General features: G+C 50.7%; 1 protein-coding gene across 7 annotated transcripts in view; it reads left to right on the forward strand.

Moving 5' to 3' along the window:
* Window positions 1-22,734, forward strand: part of PRKG1 (protein kinase cGMP-dependent 1) — a 366,718-nt gene that overhangs the window by 13,786 nt on the left and 330,198 nt on the right. Inside the window, exon 1 of one of the 7 annotated variants that reach the window (XM_086900029.1) lies at window positions 1,914-2,013. The exons of 1 other annotated variant lie outside the window; for it this stretch is intronic. In XM_086900029.1, coding sequence (XP_086756155.1) covers window positions 1,952-2,013 — 62 coding nt within the window. In that variant the 5' untranslated portion in view covers window positions 1,914-1,951. Of the gene's footprint in view, window positions 1-1,913; window positions 2,014-12,330; window positions 12,417-12,622; window positions 12,996-13,567; window positions 13,915-14,347; window positions 14,501-22,734 lie in introns of those variants that run through there. 5 more of the 7 variants (XM_086900028.1, XM_086900025.1, XM_086900031.1 and 2 more) reach the window with 5 other exon arrangements.

A 22,734-nucleotide genomic window follows, 5' to 3' on the forward strand; every position in this document is an offset into this window, starting at 1 on the left:
GGGTTTAGAGCATAAATCTGCTCAGCTGGGGTGGGCACTGGAGGTGGCACTGCTGACCTGGAACTGCAGGTGGAGATGTCCCTTTCCCAGGGATTTCACGCACCTGGATATTTGTCCTTGTTCAAAATAGGTGCCGCATTTTTCATACCCATTTACCAATCTTCCAGTTCTTGTAAAGCCTTTTGCTTCTCGTCCAAAAATGCCACTTAATACTGGGCATTTAATCAATTATAGCATTGATTTAATTTAAAATAAGATTTTTATTTTATTTTTTTTTTTTTATTCTACAAGCCCCTTCTGCCCTTGACAAACACTATTTGTTTACCTTCTTCAACACCATCTCCAGCTGCATCCTTTGCCACATGGGGACTTCAGCATTCTGAAACAGCAGTTCAGCCTCAGCCACCAGGAATTACAGCTCCTTCTTGGCCTCTGGCTGTATCTTGTCCTTTGACTTCACGGTTTCCTGGTGCAAACTTCACGAGGGTGCAGAATTCACCCTCTGGGTTTTTGTGTGGGGCTGTTTCTTCACCCGAGCAGAGGATGGAGGTGGAGAGGCTGTTCCCAGCAGGAGGAGAGCTCCAGCCTGCCTTTTCTGGCAGCCTGCAGGTGGGGTGAGCACAGGTAACACCCCCGTTTGTTTGGAGGTCCAGATGCCCATTTTATGGCCCTTCCCTACCTAAACCAGGAGAGCGAATCATGGCAGAGGTTATAGGGGAGGGATGTCTGTGCCTTGCGCTGTTCTCCTTTCCAACGCATTCCATCAAGGAACTAAAAGGAAAAGGTGATTTCCCCCCTCCCGGATTCCTTTGATGCCACTGGCATCCCCTATAAATCAAGTGCTGGATGTGGGGAGATTTAAAACCCGGTATTTTTGGTGGCTAAATGCAAACCTGTCCCATTTTCCTGGCTGTGATGCCCGGGATAAAGCGGAGCTCAGCCTGGGGCAGGGCTTGGCTTTGCAGGACAGGTCCAATCTCTGGCACTGACTGCCAGCAACTCCTTCGGAAGAGCTCCGGGCCATCAATAATTCATACCTGCTGAATTATTCAGCCTGGGCGTGCGGCAGATGGATGCAGCGAGCTGACCAGGCTATGAATGAGTAATTATGTTAATTAACCCATGCAGCTCGCTGGAGGTGCAATTAAGCTCATCCTTCAGGCTGCTGCGATTTTTCAGGAACAGAAATGAGATAAAATGAAACAAACTAAAGCTGCAGTTACAAGAGGTGGGTTAAACCGTGTGGTTTGAATGATCAGCAGACGAGCTGTGCTCTAATTCAGGTGGATTTATGTTACAGCAGCCCTCCATTCCTTCGGGGGGGTGAAACAGGTACATTTTTTAAAGGTTTAATCACTGCTCTCTGCAAGAACTTGAAGATGTTTCTGCAGATTTAGTAGTGTGATGCCCCAGTCTCTTCTTTCTGTTTCTTGTGTGTTGCTGAAGAGGAAGAAAAAATAAAGAAAAAAAAATATTTAAAAGCCATTAGCATCATGAGATGGGTCCTAATAATGCTCTAGAAATTGAAAGCTTAATTTTGCAAACACACCACTTGCCTTTCAGTGGCCAGCAGAAACTAAGTCCACGTTAAAAGGCTTTTCTGGTGAAAAGAAAAAATTATTTTAGTCACAGGTGGAGAATATTCCCACTCCCCCCCTGCTCTTGTGTTGATAATATGCTTTGCACTGTGAAGAATTGGAAGAACACTGATGGAATTGGGTTCATGAGAAAGAAGTTTAGGGAATCACTGTGATTTTTCCCAGGCTGACATGGAAAGGATCTGCTCTGAGCTTTGCCTCTCATCAAAGAATTACCCAGGTGGGGTGAATTCTCCACTGAAGGGCTCCAAACCTGCTCCAGCAGTGAGGCTTTTGGTAAAACCTTTAAATAGAAGTAAGGGGGGGATAGAATCTGTGGTTTCCCCTCCATTTGGAAGAGCAGAGATAGCAAAATGCGGTTCATGCACGGGCTGGATTTTGGATTTGGGATTCCCACCTCCAATTTCACCTCCTGGTAGGGATTTTATACTGCTAAAGAACTGGGTATTTTCATCTGAGGATTGTTTCCTTTTCCTGAGTCACTTGGTCTGCTTGCGTTTGATTTGCCTTTTAAAAACTTCTTTTACCCCCTGTGCTGGGCATCCCCTACAAAAATATAAAGAAGTTTGAGGGGTGAAAAACATATTTACTTCAATTCCCCAGCCTAGTGGGGCTCCTGGATTGATTCTTCTCCCATAATTTACCCCTCCATGCTCAGCATGTGCTGTTCTGCTACTCAGTCAATAGTGATTCTGCCTGGAAATTGCATCCATGGTTTTTAAAATCACAATTTGCTTGCGAAGCTTGACTTGATCTGTAGATCTGAGCAGGTTGGGAAGTCAGGGTTTGTTATGGGGTTTCGGGGAGGTGATGAATTAACTGCAATTGCAGTGAAATATTCATGGTATTAGCATGAGCTATTTAAATTTAATTGACTTTTCTGGGAGTTTACAAGGGAATATAAATGGAGAGTAAAAAGAGTCGGACTCCTGAAAATGGAATAACTTAAAATGAGACAAAATGTGTCATGTGTAGAGGAAAGAAACCCCCTTCATTTTTCAGATTGGTCATTAATACTAAAAAGCTGGGATGTTTGTGTCTGTGTGTCCTGAATTTTGTGTGAACACTCAGAGTGGCTGGGAGTTGAGCCAGGAACGGGTGCAAATCAATGCTTTAATGTCCATTACTGCATCGAATCATTGATCCCAGCTTGCACCAGATCAATCTGTGGCATCTCTTTAAGGGGGAACAAAGAGATGGTATTACTTAAGTCTGGTATTATTTACCATACCACAGGAATGGTAAAGAAAACCCACCCAAAATGTGGTGTCTGCAGGCAGAGTTGTTACAGCTCCGAAATAATTTGGTTTTGGGCAAAATGAATATTAAGCAGAAGCAGGCTGTGAGTTTGATTGAGGCTGTGAGGGATCTACAGACAGTGGGTTTATAAACGCCCGTTTTTATATGAATAACTCCCTTAAGATGCCACATGTTCATTTTTTGGGGAGTTGCAGCGAGTAACTCGAAAAAACCTTGATTAAATTGTGGTAGCCCCTTGCAGAGACACCTTAAAAATAAATTAATGTCTTAAACCAGGGCTTGAGCAATAGTATTGAAATTAATTTTTTTTTTAATGCGATGATTTATTTTTTTTTTTTGATTTTTTTATCTTGCATTTCCATTGCTTCGGGGTGTTTTTTGTTGGGTAGATTCTGTGTTTTGCTGGGTTTTATTGCGAGGCTGCACCTCGAGCAGGGCAGCAGAGGGCGGCCTTACTCCTTGTGTTTGTGTTGGCTCCTGCCGAGAGAAACGGGGCTAAAAAGCCGGGAAAAAGGGAAGAATGTGGGAATGCTGTGCCTGCCCGAGCTGCAGGCCATGGGAGGTGGCACAGGAGCCGCATCATGCCCAAAGCATCAGCTGCCAATTCCCTTCTTTGCTGAATTGCCCTGCCTTGGAAGCACAAGGGAAAGAGGAAAGAGAGGGAGCGAAGCAGAAACAAAAGGGGAAAACGCTTTTTTGTGCGGGTGGGAAAGGAGCAGGGGTGGTGGGGATGCGAGTTTGGATGCGGGCTGTGAGTTTGTGCTCCTGTTTGGGGAGCAGGGTTTGTGCCTCCTGCCCATACCGAGCCTCCCTGTTCTGCCACCGGAGCCTTACCAGGGGCAAGGAGATGTGCACAGCCTGCCAGGGGCTCTGGGGATGGCTTTGGAGCCTGCCAGGGGCTCTGGGGATGGGTTTGGAGCCTGCCAGGGGCTCTGGGGATGGCTTTGGAGCCTGCCAGGGGCTCTGGGGATGGCTTTGGAGCCTGCCAGGGGCTCTGGGGATGGCTTTGGAGCCTGCCAGGGGCTCTGGGGATGGGTTTGGAGCCTGCCAGGGGCTCTGGGGATGGGTTTGGAGCCTGCCAGGGGCTCTGGGGATGGGTTTGGAGCCTGCCAGGGGCTCTGGGGATGGGTTTGGGCACGGGGCTTTGTGTGCCGGGATTGCAGAAATTCGGGAAGGGGGAAAGGGCCCTGTTGCCTGGGCCGGGTTGCTCAAGGAAAGCAGAGGAGGTAAAGCTGCAACACAAACAGTTCTTGCAGAGAAATCATCTGGGCCCAGCACAGGAGGGACCCGGAGCTGCTGGAGAGAGGCCAGGGGAGGCACCAGGATGAGCAGAGGGATGGAGCAGCTCTGCTGGGAGGAAAGGCTGGCACAGCTGGGATTGTTCAGCCTGGAGAGGAGAAGCTTTGGGGTGACCAAACTGTGGCTTTCCAGTGCCCGAAGGGGCTACAGAAAACATGGAGAGAGATTAATTACAAGTGGTAGAGTGACAAGGGGGAATGGCTTCCCAGTGCCAGAGGGCAGGGATGGATGGGATATTGGGAAGGAATTGTTCCCTGGGAGGGTGGGCAGGCCCTGGCACAGGGTGCCCAGAGCAGCTGTGGCTGCCCCTGGATCCCTGGAAGTGCCCAAGGCCAGGCTGGACTTTGGGGCTTGGAGCAGCCTGGGATGGTGGAAGGTGTCCCTGCCCATGGCAGGGAGTGGTATGGGATGAGCTTTAAGGTCCCTTTGACCCCAAACCCTTCTGTGATTATACAAAAGGTCAATACCAGCCCAGGAATCTTTCTTTCTCAACCTCAGAGAAGCAGACCCAAAACACTTTGCTTTGCAGCAGCATCTCTGCCAAGGGATTTTTCCCTTTAGGTTTGAGGAAGCTCCCAGTAGTTGGTACCACAATTCCCCAGCTGTGCTGTTTTCCACACAAACCAAAGACTGGGAGCTGGTGGGGAAGAGGTGCATGGGTGAACCTTGCTGGCATGTTTGAACGCTCTGCCACGCAGAGGGGTTAAGGTCAGAGGAAAAGCAGCTGGGAATGGAACTGGAGTGAGGAAAAGCAGGGCAGGTGAGGAGGTGAAGCAGTGCCAGCCATGAGGGAGCCCTGCACCTCAAACAGGGGTTTGGCTGCTGATCTGCAGAAATGGAAGAAAGGTGAGGATGAAAGCTCTGCCCATGCCCTGACTCACCCAGGGCACTCAGCTGAGAGATGTTGGCGGTGCTGAGGAAATCAGGCGAGTTCTGGTCTCTAATGCTCTGATGAGTAGAGCAATCAGTCCCTGCAAACACTGACAGAGAAAACGGTGAATATAAACATTTTACACAGTCTGAGAGCCCAACTTGATGGAGTTCCCCCAAGCATAAATAAGAAATCGCTGTAGAAGTCAGCAGAGCGCTGTAAAACCTTTGTGAGGCCTGATGTGAGCCCTGTTTGCAGATTGTGCCTGGATGATTCATGGATATTTCCTTGGTACTGTAACAAGCTGTGCCCTCTGTGGGGTGCAGCCATTGATTCGGAGCCTTAAATGATCATAGGGCTCTGCTCCTGTGGACAGAACTTTTTGGGAAATGTTCTCTAAGAGGAAAGCTTTAGCATTGCTGGAATTGTGGCCATAAACACCTGTAGATCCCTAAATAAGAGTCTGGCGCTCCAGCGGAATATTTGCAGTTGCTCAGGACATGCAAATGTCAAAGACTTCAGGATAAATTCTGGTTTTTTTTAAAAGGAAGACAGCTCTCAGTGCCACTTAAAGAAACATCAGCCTGTTCTCCAGGCAGGTTTAAAATCTGTGCTTTGTGTTTATTGTTATAAATGCCTGAAACAGTCAAATAATAATTTTTAATAAGCAGAGGAATTAAACTGATTGTATAAAGAGACAGGGCACTTGTTCTCAATGCATCATGAAATAATGGTAACACACTGGTTATTTTCATATCAGGGGAGCAGAATTTGTGTTTATTTCTAATCCAATTTCAAGTATAAATGAATTGTTTTGAAGGCTGGATAAATCAACCCGACAGACCAAGGCAATTATGGGAGGTGAGTGGTGCATTACTGGTGAGGAGAGATAAGAAACACTGCAGGGTCTGAAAGGGTGAGCAGAGGGAGCACCTGGAATTGCAAATGCTTGGGGCTGCCGAGAGGTTTGTCACTGTGAAACCCCTGAAGTGGAGGAATGGCATCAAACAGCCTCAAAATGAGGCTGGAGAAATGAGCTGCTATCAATTAATATAATTTTGGGGGGCGGTAGGGGAGTGAGTTTCTTGCTGTTCTCACTTTCCTGAGGGTTTTGCTTTCCACCTCTTGCAGCCAGAGCGCCATGACTGAAACAATGAGCGAGGTGCACTAGGCAGGGCAGGTCAGAGAGGGGAAAGCTGAAGCTGAGGAGTTCAGCTGTGGTTGTGTCACGTTTTAAAAGGAAACAGTGAGGAATTGCAGCTGTCTCATGGAACAAATCTCATCTTTGGTGAGCCCAAGTTTTTCCCAGCATCTGAGGAAGATTGGTGCTCTGGCACAGCTGGGATTGTTCAGCCTGGAGAGGAGAAGTTTTGGGGTGACCTCACTGTGGCCTTACAGTGCCTGAAGGGGCTGACAAGAAAGATGGAGAGAGATTCTGTACAAGGGATGATGGAGGGAGGGGCAGGACACAGGGAATGGCTTCCCAGTGCCAGAGGGCAGGGATGGATGGGATATTGGGAAGGAATTGTTCCCTGGGAGGGTGGGCAGGCCCTGGCACAGGGTGCCCAGAGCAGCTGTGGCTGCCCCTGGATCCCTGGAAGTGTCCAAGGCCAGGTTGGACTTTGGGGCTTGGAGCAGCCTGGGATAGTGGAAGGTGTCCCTGCCCATGGGAGGGGGTGAAATGAGCTGAGATTTAAGGTTCCTTCCCAGCCAGACCATTCTGTGATTCCACGGGTGCCCTGGGATCTGTTGCTGCTTGTTGGAGTCTCACATAAAGACAAGCCAAGAGGTGATTTCACGTGTAAAAGATGTAGAACAGATGCAGTCCAAGGAGGAATGTGTAGGGGGATAGTGAAGGTCACAGGGTCACTGAGCACAGCCTGTCCCCAGCAGTTCAGCTCTGGCTGACGAGAAATGGAAGGAAGCTGGCCTGGCTATCCCAGCCATCCCACTGTGGAAATCAGACCAGCACATGGCTCCCACCTTCCTTCAACTGTTTCAGCTTCCCCCAGTCCAGCAGAGATGTGTCTGGCAGCAGAATGAACCTGTTTTCCCAGCAACATCAACTGAGCTGATGTTTTTTACAGACTTCACCTCCGTTGCATCCTGGATCTTGTGGCTCCATGACTGAATCTGCTTCCTTACATTTTGTTTAATTGGTCCCTGGGTTCATTTGCTGGTTGCTTATGGCTGAAAGCAAAAGGAAAACTACATTTCCATGACCTGCCTTGTCTAAATGCTGCTTTTGCTCTACATAGTCAGTGCCCCGGGACTGCTGGGAGAAGCAGGGCACGGGCAGTGTCTAATTGTGGTAACTGCAAAGAGCATGGAGTGTTTATTTTGGCAGCTTGCAGAACAAGTTTCTGCTTAATCCCAGCCTAAGGAGGCTCCCCAAGGCAGCCGAATCGTTTAGAAGTTGTTACGGGCTTAATTCAGCCCAAAGAAAGAAGTGTTTAAGGTCTCCCTGTGTCTGATCTTGCTGGGCAGTCCAACCTTTTCTGGAAAGTGGGAAAAGTGAACCAGTCACTTGAGGTGTGTCTGGACAGGAGGGATCAGGGTCTGGCCCAGGCTCCTGCAGGAGGGATCGGTATCACGTGTGTGGTCCTTCCTGGAGAAATCCTGGCCCCAAGGATGTCACTCAGGCTGAGGATGTGAGAAGTGCTCCCAGGAATCCCATAGCATTCCCTTAACCCTGAGGGGCTGTGGGGATGCACAGCCACCATGTGCAGCCAGCTGGTGGGGTGAGCTGCTGAAAATCCAATTTTCTGTGCGGTCATGGGAGAAAAACTTCCTGCCTTTGGACGGCAGAGGTTTCTGTAGATGTGTGGGCAGAGATGGTGGGAATAGAGTCTTGTTAGTGAGGAGAAGAAGTCAGAGGGATGGTTTTGATTGCTCTGATGGAAGGACCAAGCTTTGAAGGACTTGCTGAACTTCTGGCTACCGAGAATGATTTTTGGGTGCCGTTTTTCTGTAGAAACTGTAATTAGATGAGTGATACTCATGTTGTTTCAGCTCTGCAGCCCACCCAGCAGGAAGCACAGCCCAGGCTTTGCTCCAGCCTGGAAAAACAACGAGGGGAGGGAGATCTCTTGTCTTGTACTGACAGGAGGTGCTTTGTGCCATCTCTTCCTGCCAGGCAAAGAGGCCACAAAGGAGAATTTAAATCTTCAGCGCGATGTGACATGTGCTCGAAACCACTGCGTTCCTGGAGAATCCTCTGCTATTCCATGCTCCCAATGTCTCCTCCTCCGGCTTTGCATGGCACAAACATTCATTTTGGTGTTCTGCGTGTCCCTAATGTGATATAAAAAGCTAAATGCATTACAACTGCAGAACAGCACATTGTTATTTTTTCCTTCAGCTTCTTCTGCAGCGAGCAATTTTTTGTTCCATTAATAAGCCTTGTGGTATTTTTCTTTTCCTTCTCATGCACTCTACCCCAGATTCATCCTGGGAGGATTTCCTAGGCAGGCTGGAATGGCTGTGTGCTCTTCACACTTCTCAATGTTTCTTACTGAGCATGGAAAGAACTAATGCCCTAAAGGAAAGTCATCAGGATAATCCAGTTTAGATGTTTTGACTTCCAGCACGAAGGAATCAATGGGGTTTGAGTGACAGCGCTCAGAGCTGGATATCTCCATCCCTTTGTGGGGAGGAACAAATGGCCTTCAACTTTGTTTCAGAGGCTCTGGGAAGGACAAAAACAGGGAGGAGGAACATCCAGTGTCATGAGAAAATAGGTCTTCTTTTCCTAGAGAGAAGAGGCTGAAGCACTTCCCAGCTGTTCAATTCCTGCTCCTTGGTCTTGGCTTTCACACAGTAATTTCAGCGTCATTCCTGGGGGCTCAGTTTAGTTCCCAGGTGCCCCCTATAAATCCGTAGGGCCCTGTGGACCCAGAAGGAGCTGCCAGAGGCACTTCAGAGCAGAAGGAATGGCCAGATGTGCCTTAGGGTGGAGTCAGGTGTGCCCATGTTTCAGTAGGTGGCACTCCTTGCTCTGCCTTGGGGACTGCCGTGGATTTTGGGGATGTAGTGGAATAGCAGGTGGCATCCCATGGATGTGAGATGTGGCGAGTCTCAGGTGTGACTACACCTTGCAGTGCTTTTTGCAAGGGTTCAGCTGTTGTGCTGCCTTCCTTGGAATTTTCCTGTATTTCTGTTGTTCTTTCTCATCATGAAAGGTGTGCAGGTGGGGAAGGAATTTGGTTGTGTGCCAGTGGAGGGAAGAGCCTGCAGGTCACACACCTTCCCAAACCTGCACAAAGCCCCCACCAGCAGGATAATCCATCACAAAATCCAGCTGGTTCAACTTTCTGCCACGGGCTCATCTACTCCTGCAGATATTTTGGGGGAAGAGTAGAGTGGATTAGGCAGGGAACAGACACCACATCCAGGAGGAGGCAAATGTTTATGTATGTGGTCAGTGGTGCATGTCCAGGCTCTCTGTCCGTGCTGTCCTGGCCGGCTGGAGCAAGGTGACATTTGCCCGTCAGGGATCGTGCCAGCTCCCTGAGCCTTGTCTCAGGAATCCAGGGAGGTGTTTGCAGCATAGACAGTGTTCAAATACGGTTTCAGCTTGGGAAATGGCAGCTGAGTGGGTGCATTTGGTGACAGATGATCCCTGAAAAGGTTCAGAAGCAGAAGCTATCAAAACCCCGGAGCTGTGCAGAGAGGAAATATTGTGAGTGCGGTGGAGAGGAGAAACACCCCTGCTCCGTGTCATTCCCACCAGCCAGCCCTGGCGTGCTGTGCTTTGGGGCAGATGTCTGCAGATGCTCTTTTTTTGGCTTCCCACTCGACATCCAGGCACACTCTGGCAGTGGAGGGAGCAGGAAAAGGCTTTGGGAAGTTCATAGCCAAAAGTTTCCTTAAACCATGAGCAGCTTTGCCCTGTCTTCCCAACACCAAGCCAGTTGGTGCATTCCTGCCATTCTTCATCCTAAAGCTGTTTCTTTCCATTTCCTGCATCAAGCAGATAAAGCAGCTGCTCTGTTGAGCCTCAGCTTTATTTATTTATTTTTTTTTATTTTATTGGGAGCTTTAAATTGAAAGGAATAGGACCATAGAAATTATTTTTATTGGAGGGGGGTGGTACCCTGGGATCCCGGAGATCACACACCAGGATCTGTGCTGGCCTCATGGTTTCTGTGCTCTGGTTTCTTTGGGAGAGCAGGGAATAGCCAGAAATAGGCAACTGCCGGCTGCCTTCCCACAGCAGAGCTCTGCTGTCGGCTTGTGAAGCCCTTTGGGCTGCTTTGGCCTCTTCTTTAAACCAGGGAACACTGGCCTTGGACTTGACAGCTGCTGGTTATGGTCCCAGATCTAAACCTGGGCCATAAAACTCTCTCCTGATACCCTTAAGGGTCTAATGGAAATCTGCTTCCCACCTGGAAATAAATATATATTTTAGATACACTCAGCTAAATTTCTTGACAGCTTTATGTGCCATAATTTCTCGTGGTCTTTTGTGAATCCTTTCTGTTCTGGGGCACTGTTGTCTCAGTCCTGGGCTGTGCCCCTCTCACAGAAACAAAGTAATGTTATTTTACTGCCTGTCACTGAGAAATTATACACCAGTTTTCCCCAGGGCTTCCATTCTTTTGAAGCTTGGTGGGCTTCAGGTAACTGTATCACCTCTCCCTCCTGCAGATTTCACTTCCGCAGGGAGGAAAGCAATAAAAATTACAGCATGTCGGCTGAATGCTGTTAAAATATTTTATTTATCACTGATTCCCAGTTTGTAGGCAGAAGGAATGCATCTGTTTAATGCCTGTTGTCTTTAAAATGGAAATGTTCAGCAGATATTTGGTACTTTTGTTTCCAGTGAGTTATGTGAGATGGAAATAGGGGGAATAGACAGTAAAAAATGCCGTCTGGACTTAAACCCATGGAAACAACTGGAGGACTTTGCTTTGTGCCTGGCATGAATGTATCAAGGGGACTGAAAACCGAAGAGTTCTGCATAATCCAAATGCTTTTTTCCCCCCTTTTCATGTGTATCTTGAAAAATGCAGGATCAAATGCACGAAGAACCTGCAAATCCTCATGCCTGTGAGCAGAGGCTAGGCTCTTTCCAGCAAGTGTGGAGCAGGGAGCAATTCTAATTCCTCATCTGTTCTCTTTTATAAATTTATTTTATAAAGACCAGCTGCAGGTTGAAAGCTGGAGCCAGTGTGTAATGGGGAAAAAAAAAAGGGCAAGACCAAAGGAGCTCATTCCCATAAGCAGGGGTTAGATGTCTGGCACTCCCCAGCTCATGCCTGGCATGGGAGGTCTAGGACACAAACATCTAGGTTCCACCCACCTCCAAAAAACATATTCAGGGCTGCATCCTCCCCCTCCCCAAATGAAGTGCCCCCAAGAGAGAACGGGAACAGCTGCTGAAAAACTCTGAGCATGGAAGCGTGCCGATGCCCCAGTGCTGCAGAAGCTTTTGTGAGGGTCCTGCGTCCAGCTGCGCTCGGGGCTTTCACCACTGGCTCCTCCAGGCTGGATGATTTTATCAGGAGCCCCCGAAACAGCTCACAGCCCCCTGTTTCTTCCCCAGAGAGCCAAGGCTGGAGCAGTTCTCTAAGGGTGAGCATTGCTGGTCCTTCAGTGCCTGGCAAATGGAAGAACCCAGAACCATTTGGCACTGAGGGCTCGGCCGCTGTGGCTCATTTATTTGATTTTGTTATTTCAGTGCTGCAGCCCCGTGGGCTGTATAGCAGAGGTTGGACCACGCAGAAAACCTGAGTGCACAAAGGAAAACCCCGCACTCTGGGAAAATCCAATCGGGTTTGGTGTGGCAGAAACTTAATTTGGGCTTTCACGTGGGTATTTGGGCCAGGCAGAAAATCTCCCAGATTTGAAGTTAGGGGGTTTTTTTAGTGTTCTGAAGGCCAGATGCCCTGCCTCCAGGCTTTTCCAGTGCAGACAGACTTGACCGATATTCCCATGGAAATCTGGGTTTTTGGAGCCCGGAGCTTGCTGAGGCTTGAGGAGGAGCCATGCCAGACGCTGGCTTCTGCTTCCACTCGGAGAAGACAACAAAAACCGGCTCTTTAAAAGCAAAGTAAAGGGGGGATAAGTTCTTTAAGGAGAAGTGGTACCTTGAGTGGAGCAGAGGGAGGGAGGGGAGCGGGGCCCCGGCGGCAGCGGGACGGGAGGGGAGATCGCGGCTCGGTCCTGTGCGCTGGCCTCCAGCAGAAGGCCGGCAGGGCAGGCACCGGGGGCTGCTCCCTCCCTCCCTCCCTCCCTCCCTGCTCGGCAGCCCGCGGGGCGTGGGCGGCGCGGGGCGCGGCGGGGCCGGCGGGAGGGAGCGGGGCGAGCATGTGCATCCTCCCCGCCGCCCCTGCCTCCCTCCCGCCGCCCGCCCGCCTCCCCTCCCTCCCCGCTCGCCGCCGCGGGTGTGTGTATGTGTGTGTGTGTGTGTGTGTATGTGTGTGTGTGTTTCTCGGCTCCCTCGGCAGCCCGGCCTGACGCAGGCGGATCCACATCGCCCCTGACAACACCCCGGCTCCGGAGCGCCGTGCCGGGGGTCCGGCTGCGGCGGCCCCGCGGGGCCGGGCCGAGCCCAGGGGGGCGGCGGGGGCCGGGGTGGCCCGAGCGCGGGGAGGCGGCCCCGGGGGGGGAAAGTTGCCGGGAGCGGCCAGGGGCGAGCGCGGCGGCAGGACCATGGGCACTTTGCGGGATTTACAGTACGCGCTGCAGGAGAAGATCGAGGAGCTGCGGCAGCGGGATGCGCTCATCGACGAGCTGGAGCTGGAGTTGGACCAGAAGGACGAACTGATCCAGAAGCTGCAGAACGAGCTGGACAAGTACCGCTCGGTGATCCGGCCCGCCACGCAGCAGGCGCAGCAGCAGAGCGCCGGCACCTTGCAGGGCGAGCAGCGGACCAAGCGCCAGGCGATCTCGGCCGAGCCCACCGCCTTCGACATCCAGGATCTCAGCCACGTCACCCTCCCCTTCTACCCCAAGAGCCCGCAGTAAGCAGGGGGTCACGCCGCCGCTCAGCCTCCCCCCTCTCCCTGCCCCCGCTCCGTTCCCGGCCCCGCCGCCGCCCGCCGGGCAGGGACCGGAGCGGAGCGCGGCATTCCCGCATCCTCCCCGGGCGGCCCCGCGGGGTAGCAAAGTTGCGAGCGCCGGGTTTGCGGAGGGTGGGGGGAAGAGCGGCAGGAGTGAGCGCCGAGGTGGCAGCAGAGGGGGACCCGGCTGTCCCCCGTCCCGGCTGCGGGGCGATCCGTCCATCCCGCCGGGGAACGGGGGCAGCGGCGGGCGCGGGGGGAACGCTGCTGCCGGCGGGTTGAACCGGATCGTGCCGTGGGCACGGAGGCTTTATCGCTGCGGGAGAGGGCGGGGAAGCCCGGGGCTCGCTCCGGGACCCCGCAGGGAGATATTCCCAGCTGGAAAACTTGGAGCCCAACAGGATGCGGTGCCCGGCTCTCCGGGCGGCGGCCGGTGTTTTGGGGAGGGGGTGTTTGGCAGAAGCAGGAGCTTATTGCAGTGTCCTGGTGCGCCGGAGGGTGTGCGGGGGGCAGGGAAAGTTGCGGGGATCTTCAGGTGTCGGAGCGCCGAGGGATGCGCTGCCCCGGTTTCACACCTGCCGCAGATTAGGGAAATTAGAGCGCCTTAATGGCTAAACGGAGCCCTCCCGGGAGCGGGATTGCTCTCCCTCGCTCCGTAGTTCTTTTTCCTGGCCAATAAATCGCCGTACCTTTGGTTCAGCGCTCCTCAAGGCATAAAAAAGGGAAGAGGTGATGAGCGGATGCTCGCCGCGCCGGGCTCCATGTGCGGGGACGGGGCGCGACCTCCCCGTCGATGGGCAAACCCGCCTCCCCTCCGCGACCGGCATCTTCCACGTGGAACCATAACCGGGAGCGCTGGCGGACCCCCGGAGCCATCCCGGTAGCGGGGAGCGTGTGTGCCGGGTGGGCTCCGGGATGCGGGCGCCCTGCGGAGCCCCTCGGGGGCCGGGGCCGCGGCACAGGGACGGTGCCCGGGCAGGGGTGGCGGGGCTCGGGGAGCCTGCTGGGGCTCGGGGAGCCTGCTGGGGCACGGGGGAGCCTGCCGGAGCACGGGGAGCCTGCCGGAGCGTCCTCTCAGGGACCCTGCCGGGGCCGGCCCCGCTCCCCGCGCAGCCTCAGCCCTTTCCCGCCGCCATGGCGGGGCCCCGCCGTCTCCAGGCAACTGCCCGCCCTCAGGGCGGCCGCCATGGCCGGACCCCGCCGGGCCCAGCCGGGCCGGGCCGCGTGTTCCCCTCATACCACACTCCCGTTCCCACATTCCCATTCCCGCCTCCCCCTTTCCCACCGCCGCAGATATTTTGTCCTTTTAAGGCGCCTTGGCCGCGCGTTCAAAAGGATGGCAGGGGAGGAACGGCGGCGGCGCGGGAAATGCCTCCCCACAGCCCCCAGAAGGAACAAAACACCCCAAGAAGTGCCCGCCGGGGGCTGCCAGGAGAGGGGGGCCGGGGGTGGCTGAGGCCAGGCGGGTGAGCGCTCTGTGAATTCCTGGCGTGTGCGGTAAACATCGGAGCTGGGATAAAGCATCCCACGGTGTTAGCTTCTCTGGGAAAGCAAAACCCCAAAGCTGTCGCTTTCCTTGTCGGTGTCGTCGCCCCTCGGCGCCCTTGAAGCGCAGATGGAGCTGGCAGAGCTCCGGGAAGCGCCACAGGTTTCAGCAGAGCGACTCGGCAGCCTCTGCCGTACCCGGTGAAATGTGTAGGAAGCCTGGCAAAGCCGTGGATTAACGTTTTCCAGCTGGAATTTTAATTGCTCTTTGTGTAAACGCAGCCCTGCAGTCTGCTGTGGGGGTATGGCGTGCCACTCCTCTGAGGAGGTGTTTCATATTGGTCATCCACGGCCAATACTCCTGATGTTATTTACAATATTGAAGTCAACTTGTGGCTGCAGGTTGTAATTGCTTTTCAGCTGGGGCATTCCAGGGGTTTGGAGCAGCCTGGGATAGTGGAAGGTATCCCTGCTCGTGGCAGGAGGCTGGAATGAGATAAGTTTTGGGGTCACTTCCAACCCAAACTGGTCTGTGGTTACAGGAAAAGGTCCTTGCTAATGGTTTCAGGAGTTTACAGGCTCTGGGAAGTGTTGCGTGCTCTGTGTCAGCCCTACCCGGTGGCCAAGATAACTCATGGTGGTGGTGAGAGTTAAGGTGGTGAAGACGTGGAAATAACAAAATCTGCAAAAAAAGTGATGGTTTTTTTATTTCTCCCCTGTTCATGCTGAATCTCAGTTGACTCTTGGGGTAATGACTCTTGGTTTTGTCAAGCCACCAGGAAGTGTTCAAAAGGCAGGTGGATGTGGCACTTGGGGGATATTAGTTATTGGTGACCAGGACAGTGCTAGGAGAATGGTTGGACTTGGTGATTTTAGAGAGGTTTTCCAACAAAATTATTCTGAAGTAACCTCTGGGGTTTTTTGGGGTTTTTTTTGTAGTTAGGTGCTGGATTTGCTCTGATCTGGCAGAGGTGGCTGGAGATTGGTAGGAACAATAGTAGCAGGAAGTCTGTTGGAACTGAGTTACCGTGAGGGTCACGGTAGATACTTGAGGGTCTGTGGTGGTGGAAGCTGTTGTGATGGCATATAGAAGATTCTGGGTTATGGAGTGGCTGAGCTCTGAAAGAGCCTAAGACAGCTGGAGAGGGACTTGGGACAGGACACAAGGAATGGCTTCCCAGTGCCAGAGGGCAGGGATGGATGGGATATTGGGAAGGAATTGTTCCCTGGGACTTTGGTGAGATCCTGGCATAGGGTGCCCAGAGCAGCTGTGGCTGCCCCTGGATCCCTGGAAGTGCCCAAGGCCAGGTTGGACTTTGGGGCTTGGAGCAGCCTGGGACAGTGGAAGGTGTCCCTGCCCATGGCATGGGGTGGCACTGGATGGGCTTTTAGACCCCTTCCAACCCAAACCATTCTGGGCTTCTATGAATGGCTTTCAAAGTGTGAAAGGAAATTTAACTGCCTTGTGTGGACAAATGCCATTAAATCTGTAGGATCTCCCCTTTCACAAACATCTCCCCCCTCCCTCCCCCCCATTTAGGATGCGTGTGGTTAAATAAAATTGCTTTTTCAGAGCTTTAAGAGTTTGAGATGCTGTTGCAGAGTTGGGCTTGTTTTGCCTCTACAATGTTTTTAAAAGTGAAACAGGACTTTGTGGGCTGACCTGGGGAACCAAAATTCATGGAGGGAACACATCCAGCCATTCAGCCATTTTCTTCTGAGTTTATGAGCGAGAGGAATTGGGCATTAGCATCTTTATCAGTCTCCCTGTTCAAGTAACTAGAAGCCAGTTATTTAAAATATGTGTCTTTTTTCTTCCCTCCCTCTCTTAAAGGAAATAACTTGCAAGAAGTGAGTAAGAGGGCACAGACTGGGGAGGAAGCTGGCTGCTTTTCTGCCGCAGAAAAAATGCCTTGACAGATCTTTCTCTCCTCTTCATCTTTCCAAATTGCTGCTCGTGTTTGTTTTTCCACACCTTTGACCTCTTGCAGGGTATATCCTGGCTGCTAACAGCTTGTCAGCATGGAGGGAACACTGGGAGACCGAGTTTGTACCAACTGCCTTTGCAGTTAAAATTGTACAGGACAGCCAAGCAAAGAGAAACCTTTTCAACCAGAAAGCTGCAACTCTTCCCTTTCCCTGCCTTGTTCTTGCCATGGGAAAATACCCAGGATTTTAATTTTAACAGGCTGCTTTGTTCAGGGATCGGTAACAGCTGTTTACCTTTTTGGAAGGCTGTGTAATCAGCGTGTTTTCTTCTCCAGAAGGGAGAAAAAAAGAAACGTAGAAGTAGAACAGAACAAAGCACGGAGCTCGTGAGTGTGAAGGGCCTGATCTCTTGGCTGAGGTGGTACAAGCTCTGTTGTTAACAGAGACAGCAGCGAAGTGCTGTGTCATTTGCAAGAAATGTTGAGTAAAACAAAAAATAACTTGATTTGGGGAGTTAACAGACTTTTGGGGAATCTGCCAAAATCCCAGAGACTCGTTTGTGAGGGGAGGAGCAGCCTGTGAGTTGTATTTAAGAGGTCTGGTTTAAGAAATGTAAAATACTTGGTTGCATAGCCTTAGGGAAAGTACAACATCCATACAAGAGGTTTAACAAAATCCCTGCAACAGCCAGATTGGTTCTTTGAAGGCGAATGTGCACATCCTCTGGGGGCTAGAGGCATATTTTAAGTGATCCTAATAGTCATAAAACCCCCAGCAGTACTTGAAAAGCACTTTGTATTTAGGATATTGGCATGAAATGCTCTTCTGGTGTTAATCAGTGCTATGTATGCCGTAGTAGCCAGGAGCCATTAATCTAAAAACCCCTGAAATGACCCAAACCCCCTCTTCCCTCAACCCCCACGCTCTCCTCTTCCTACAGTCATTTGGAGGATGGCTGGTACATGGTGAAACTACTGGGAACTGGTTGATGAGATGATGGGGAGAGCAACTGAGGCACGCTCCTGCAGTGATGGTTTCCTGGAATGTGGGGCAGGAGCTGGAATGGTGGTGGCCTCTTGAGTCCTGTCACTTTCTGGTGAAGCATCTTGCCCCGAGCAGTCAGCCGAGATGGATGTAGTGGTGCAACCTTCATTCTTTATTTTTTTTTTTTTTTTTGGTGTCAGTCCACTGTGATGTGTCCAGCGAGCAATTAATTGAACTGCATTTATCATCTGTTGTGAGAGCTATTAAATGCTGTGGTTGCTTTGATGTGCTCTAATGTCAAATCCATCTGAATGTAGTTTTAAGCTGATGCTCGATGGACAAAAATCCATTAATGTCAGTGGGGTTTTTCGGTGCATTTGAACGGTCAGGATTTAAGGTCAGGATTTTATTGCAATGTGTTGAGCGGTGCTGGGGCACCACTGGCTGGGGAGGATCCCTGGTGCTCTGCAGGGATGCGGTTTTGCTGTGAGGGATGATGCTCTCCCTGACAGAGCTGTGAGCACAGGGAGGATAGTGCTGGAGCGAGGCAGCCGAGCGTGATTTTGCCATGTTTTGACAGGTCTGGCTCGGCAGTGGTGGCAGTGATGGGGCTCCCCTCTGTGCGCTCGTGTGACTCACGCTCCGAGTGCCTTTAATGCCTTGGGAAGTGACAAGGGGACATTGTGACAGCTCAGCTCCTTGTGTGGTGTGTTACAACCCTCTGAGGTTTGGGTTACTCGCGGTAGTAAGGGGTGGCTGGGTGGTGTTAGGCTGTTAAGCACAGAAGTACAGCTTTTCTCTATTGAAGCAGTGTTTTGGGTCATCTCTCAACACGCTTGTTCGGGCTGGCGATGTTTATGCTGAGTGTAAACTCCAGAGGGGTTTGACTCACAGGAAGGTAAAAAACAAATCTCCCAATAAAGCTATTAAAGCCACGTAGTTGTTTTGTCATCTTCTGTCTGGTTTTTGCTGAGATGAGTTTAATTGCAAAAGAAAACATCGCTGCAATGTCAGTTATCCTTAGTTCTGTTCAACAAGCAACACAGACTTCCCTGGGTTTTTTCTGCTGCTTTTGGAGATTAATTTTAGCAGTGTGGTGTCAGTAAATTGTGTTTTAAAGCAAAGTAGCTCTGTTCAGAAACTACAGTGACATTTTCTTGGTGGTTATATGCAAAACAGCACTGTTCAGCAAGTAGAGTAGCTCTGAGCACACTAACAGCTGGTAATTAACATAGAAACTCTTTTTTTTAAACTGTAGTAAAGCTCCATAATTTTATTTTCTGCAGAATTAACTTTTTTCCTTTTATCTGTACTACTGGAATAATTACCTATAATTGTCTGAGCTGTGTTACATTCATCCTTAGCCCTACAAATGCTGTAGGTGGAGAGTTTTAAAGTGCTTCAACACTAAATGAGGTCCTCAGGCCATGGACACAAATTCCTTTTCTCCAGACTCTGTGAAAGCATTCCTGAGCTTCAGCATCCCATGTTCCTAAACACAGGATATGTCTTACATTTCTAAAATTGTTAATAAAAAAAAAAACAGGTCAGAGTTCTGAAACTGAGCAGAAATTAACATAGTAGCGCAGAATTTAGCCCAGGCAGCTGCCTGGGGAAGGACTCCTTGAGTCCTGAACTTGCCGAGCAGCAGATGGAAAACAGGAGTCATGGGGAAAATTTGTTTCTTCAGAGAGTTGAAAAGGATACAGTGAATTGTTACATATCAGTTTCCGTGGTTATCCTGAGCTAGATGCTGTAGGATGATAAGAGTTACTGAATACAAACATCTTTCTGAGGGAATGGGGAATTCAGGAAAGCTGAATTCTGCCTTTAACCCATTTGGGATTAACCATTCTGGAAACGGGTTAAACGCCACTCACTGCCATCAGTGATAGTCCTTGCTGCCTGTGCTGCTGGTCTTTGCTTTTGGCTTTTCACGGGGCCCAAAACCTTGCATATGCATCAGGATGAAGTATAAATATTTCTGTAAATGTTTTCATCTGCTACTTTGCCGTTTCTAGAGGATGCACACAGGCAGAGAAGTGCCTGACGTTCACGTTTGTGTGGCTTGTCTTTGTTTTGAAGGGCAGAGAGAAGAGGAAAAAACAAAAGTATTTGTTGCTACATTGGAGCCTAAAGAATGACAAATAATACCTTTCTCCTCTCAGCATCTACAGAAAGTGGTTTGGTGTAAGAGTGCAATCAGTCAGATAGGTTCTGTGTGTCCTGCCATCCTGAACGCCTGGAATTGCATCCAGGTGCTTTGGAAACGCTGCTGAAGCCCCTGCCTGGCATGGCTTGTGTCGGGGGATGCTCCAGTGCAGCGTGCTCTGAGCAGGAGCGCAGGACTGGCGTTTTGCAAGGCTCTTGCAGCCACTGGTTTCCTTGGAAACCACAGCCTGAGCAGGGAGAGCCAAACTTCAGCACCCGTGCCTGCTTTCCAAGTGGAAAATGGGCTGTCAGACTTTGGGAATTCTGGGGTCTTTTGGCTGTGCTTGGAGCTTGTTCATTAGGAGCAAACTTGAAGATGGGTATCAGTGATAAAAGGCTCCTTGTCAGGTTGCAACTATTCCTGCCTGGAGGAGATTTTTTTTTTCCTTTCTTTCCCCAAATTCCCTTCTTTTATTCAGTTTGTGAGCACATTTATTGGAGGTGTTTCCTGTCAAACACCCCATCTGTGTCAGGAAAGCTGCACAGCAGCTCTGTGGTTTGGGCTTGATGTGGATTTACAAACTGCCCAGCCCAGGCCAGCTCATTTTGTTCACTTACTTAATGTTCTCTGAGGTGGTGGCTGTGGGTGATGTGAAGAAAGAGGAGAAATCATAATGGAGCTGCCTGGGTTGATGGAAAATTAAATTGCAGTCTTGTAAGTGCACACATGCTCTGTGTTGAATGTGAAGAGAAATATATATATATATATATATATATAAAATGACATGTATGTGCACTCATGTATTTAGCACATGTAGGGGAGTATTGAATTCACGCAAATATACTTTTCTTAGGAGGGAAAACAGGCTTTAGTATCAGTGGAGTAGAGGCAGTTTTGTGCAGGACCAGCAGGACTGTGGGAGTGCATCCTGGTCTAGTTGAAGGTGAACGAGTTGGTTTCTAAGGTCTCTTCAAATCCAAATGTGGAAGTGCTGTCGGTTTCCGTGACCACAGAGTATCATTGAGATTCAGGAGCAGAGGAGTAAATAACATGGCTGTGATGGAAATGGAGAGCCACTGTTCCCTGCTCCCACTGGGAGTGGGTCCCTGGGATGTGTCAGTGCTTGTTAGGATTTAAACTGCCTATTTGATGTCATTTGTGTGCAGAGATCTGGTGGCTGAGGGGAATTCATTACTGCTCTTGGAGTCCACAGGCTAAATGAGGAAAATAACGTTCTTGGTGGGTGATATTTCTGGTGAATAGAGGAAATCAATGGCCCTGGGACTGCCAGCAGCACATCAGGACAGTGGCCAAGCACTTCAGGAAGGGGTAGATAAAGCAAAATGGGATGCAAATAGTGCCACTCAACTGTACCTTAAGGCTTGTTGGAAACAATACCTGGCTTCAGCTATAGAGACTCTTTCAAAATCAGGCTCTTAAACTCCTGAGAAATTCCTTTAGGTGAAATGGGAGATCAGGCATCCTGGAAATAGAGAGTTAGCCTCCAGCTCTTTGCCTTGAAATTGCAATATTGCCTAAGTTAGTAAAGGTGGGGGGTTGTGTGAAGCTTAAGGGGTGGACATGGTCAGCTGGAGGAGATGAATGTCCTTCAGCAGCTCCTGTGTTCTGTGGTGTGAAACACCACCCTTTTCTCCCTTCTGAGCCCTTGGTTACTTCCCTGGCTGTCTTGTTCCTGCTCCTCTTTCTGCCCAAGATTTTTCTCTCTTCCCATGGATGTTGCTTATTCTCTTCCCTGACAATCCCAAAGCTCTTCTACTGAGCTGTCCAATCCAGCAGGGTCCAGACTTTACATCTTGGTTAAAAATCAGCCTTCTTTCCTGTGTGCATCTGGAGGCAGAGAACCTCCAGTGACTGGAGCACAAGATACCACAGGAGGCTGGATTTTCCTGCCAGGCCAGCTTTTCTGGTGTGCCAACGCATTTTCTGCTCCTCACCTGCCCCACCAGCAAGCAGGCAGGGGCTACACAAGAAACTGGGAGGGGACAGGGCCAGGACAGCTGATCCCAGCTGCCAAAGAAGGATTGCATGTGGAACCCCACATGCCTGGGAATGGCTGACCACCCACCTGCCCATGGAAAACACAGAATTAAATCCTTGTGGCTTTTGCTGTACCTGTTGAACTTCCTTTACATCAACCTTTGAGTTTCTTCCCTTTTACCCTTCCGATTGTCTCCCCCATCCCAGCTGGGGTGAGGGCTGTGAGTGGGTGGTGGTGCTGGGGTTCCACCTGCAGCAGGAACATCTCAAAGTGTCTGTACCTCCAAAGGGGTTGGGGCCCAAGGATAGGTCCTGGAGCAGGGACACCTTGAGGCATCAGCATAAGATAAGCACATGGCACAGCAGGTTCATTCCTGCAGGGGCTGTGGCTGTGGGTAAATCCATGCTGGAGCAGGTTCATTCCTGGAGCAGGTTCATTCCTGGAGCAGGTTCATTCCTGCAGGGGCTGTGGCTGTGGGTAAATCCATACTGGAGCAGGTTCATTCCTGGAGCAGGTTCATTCCTGGAGCAGGTTCATTCCTGGAGCAGGTTCATTCCTGGAGCAGGTTCATTCCTGCAGGGGCTGTGGGTAAATCCAGGGTGGAGCAGGTTCATTCCTGCAGGGGCTGTGGGTAAATCCATGGTGGAGCAGGTTCATTCCTGCAGGGCCTGAAAAGGCCATGCTGGAACAGGAGCACCTCAGGTGGATAGATACACCACAGCAGGTAAACCCCTGGAGAGACTGGCTGATGGAAAAGGTTCCAACTGGGGCAGGCACATCCCTAAGGGTGTCTGCATAGGTCCAGGTGGGAGTGGGACCTCCAAGGGGAGGAGTTCACTGCAGTGTTCTACTTCACAGTCTGGTCTGAAGGGATGGGGGTGAAGACAGTAATGGATACACCCTTAAGCTGTTGTATCCAGGGATTTCAGTGGCACCTCACAGGAATTACTGCAGCAGGAATCCTGTGCTGGGAGCAGAGGGAGGGCTTCCCTGCAGTGTCAGCCCCTTCAGTGGCAGTGACTTGGAGCTGTCATTGTCACAATGTCTCTCTGCAGCCCTGCGCTGGTTCAGTGACATCCTGGGGACCTCCGTGCCCTGCCCCAGCTCCAGAGGCTCCGTGCTAGTGTTTGGGCTTGTCCTTGTTACAGTCC

The sequence above is a fragment of the Cyanistes caeruleus genome, chromosome 8, assembly GCF_971803275.1.
Source record: "Cyanistes caeruleus chromosome 8, bCyaCae1.hap1.1, whole genome shotgun sequence".
Classification (NCBI taxonomy): Eukaryota; Metazoa; Chordata; class Aves; order Passeriformes; family Paridae; genus Cyanistes; species Cyanistes caeruleus.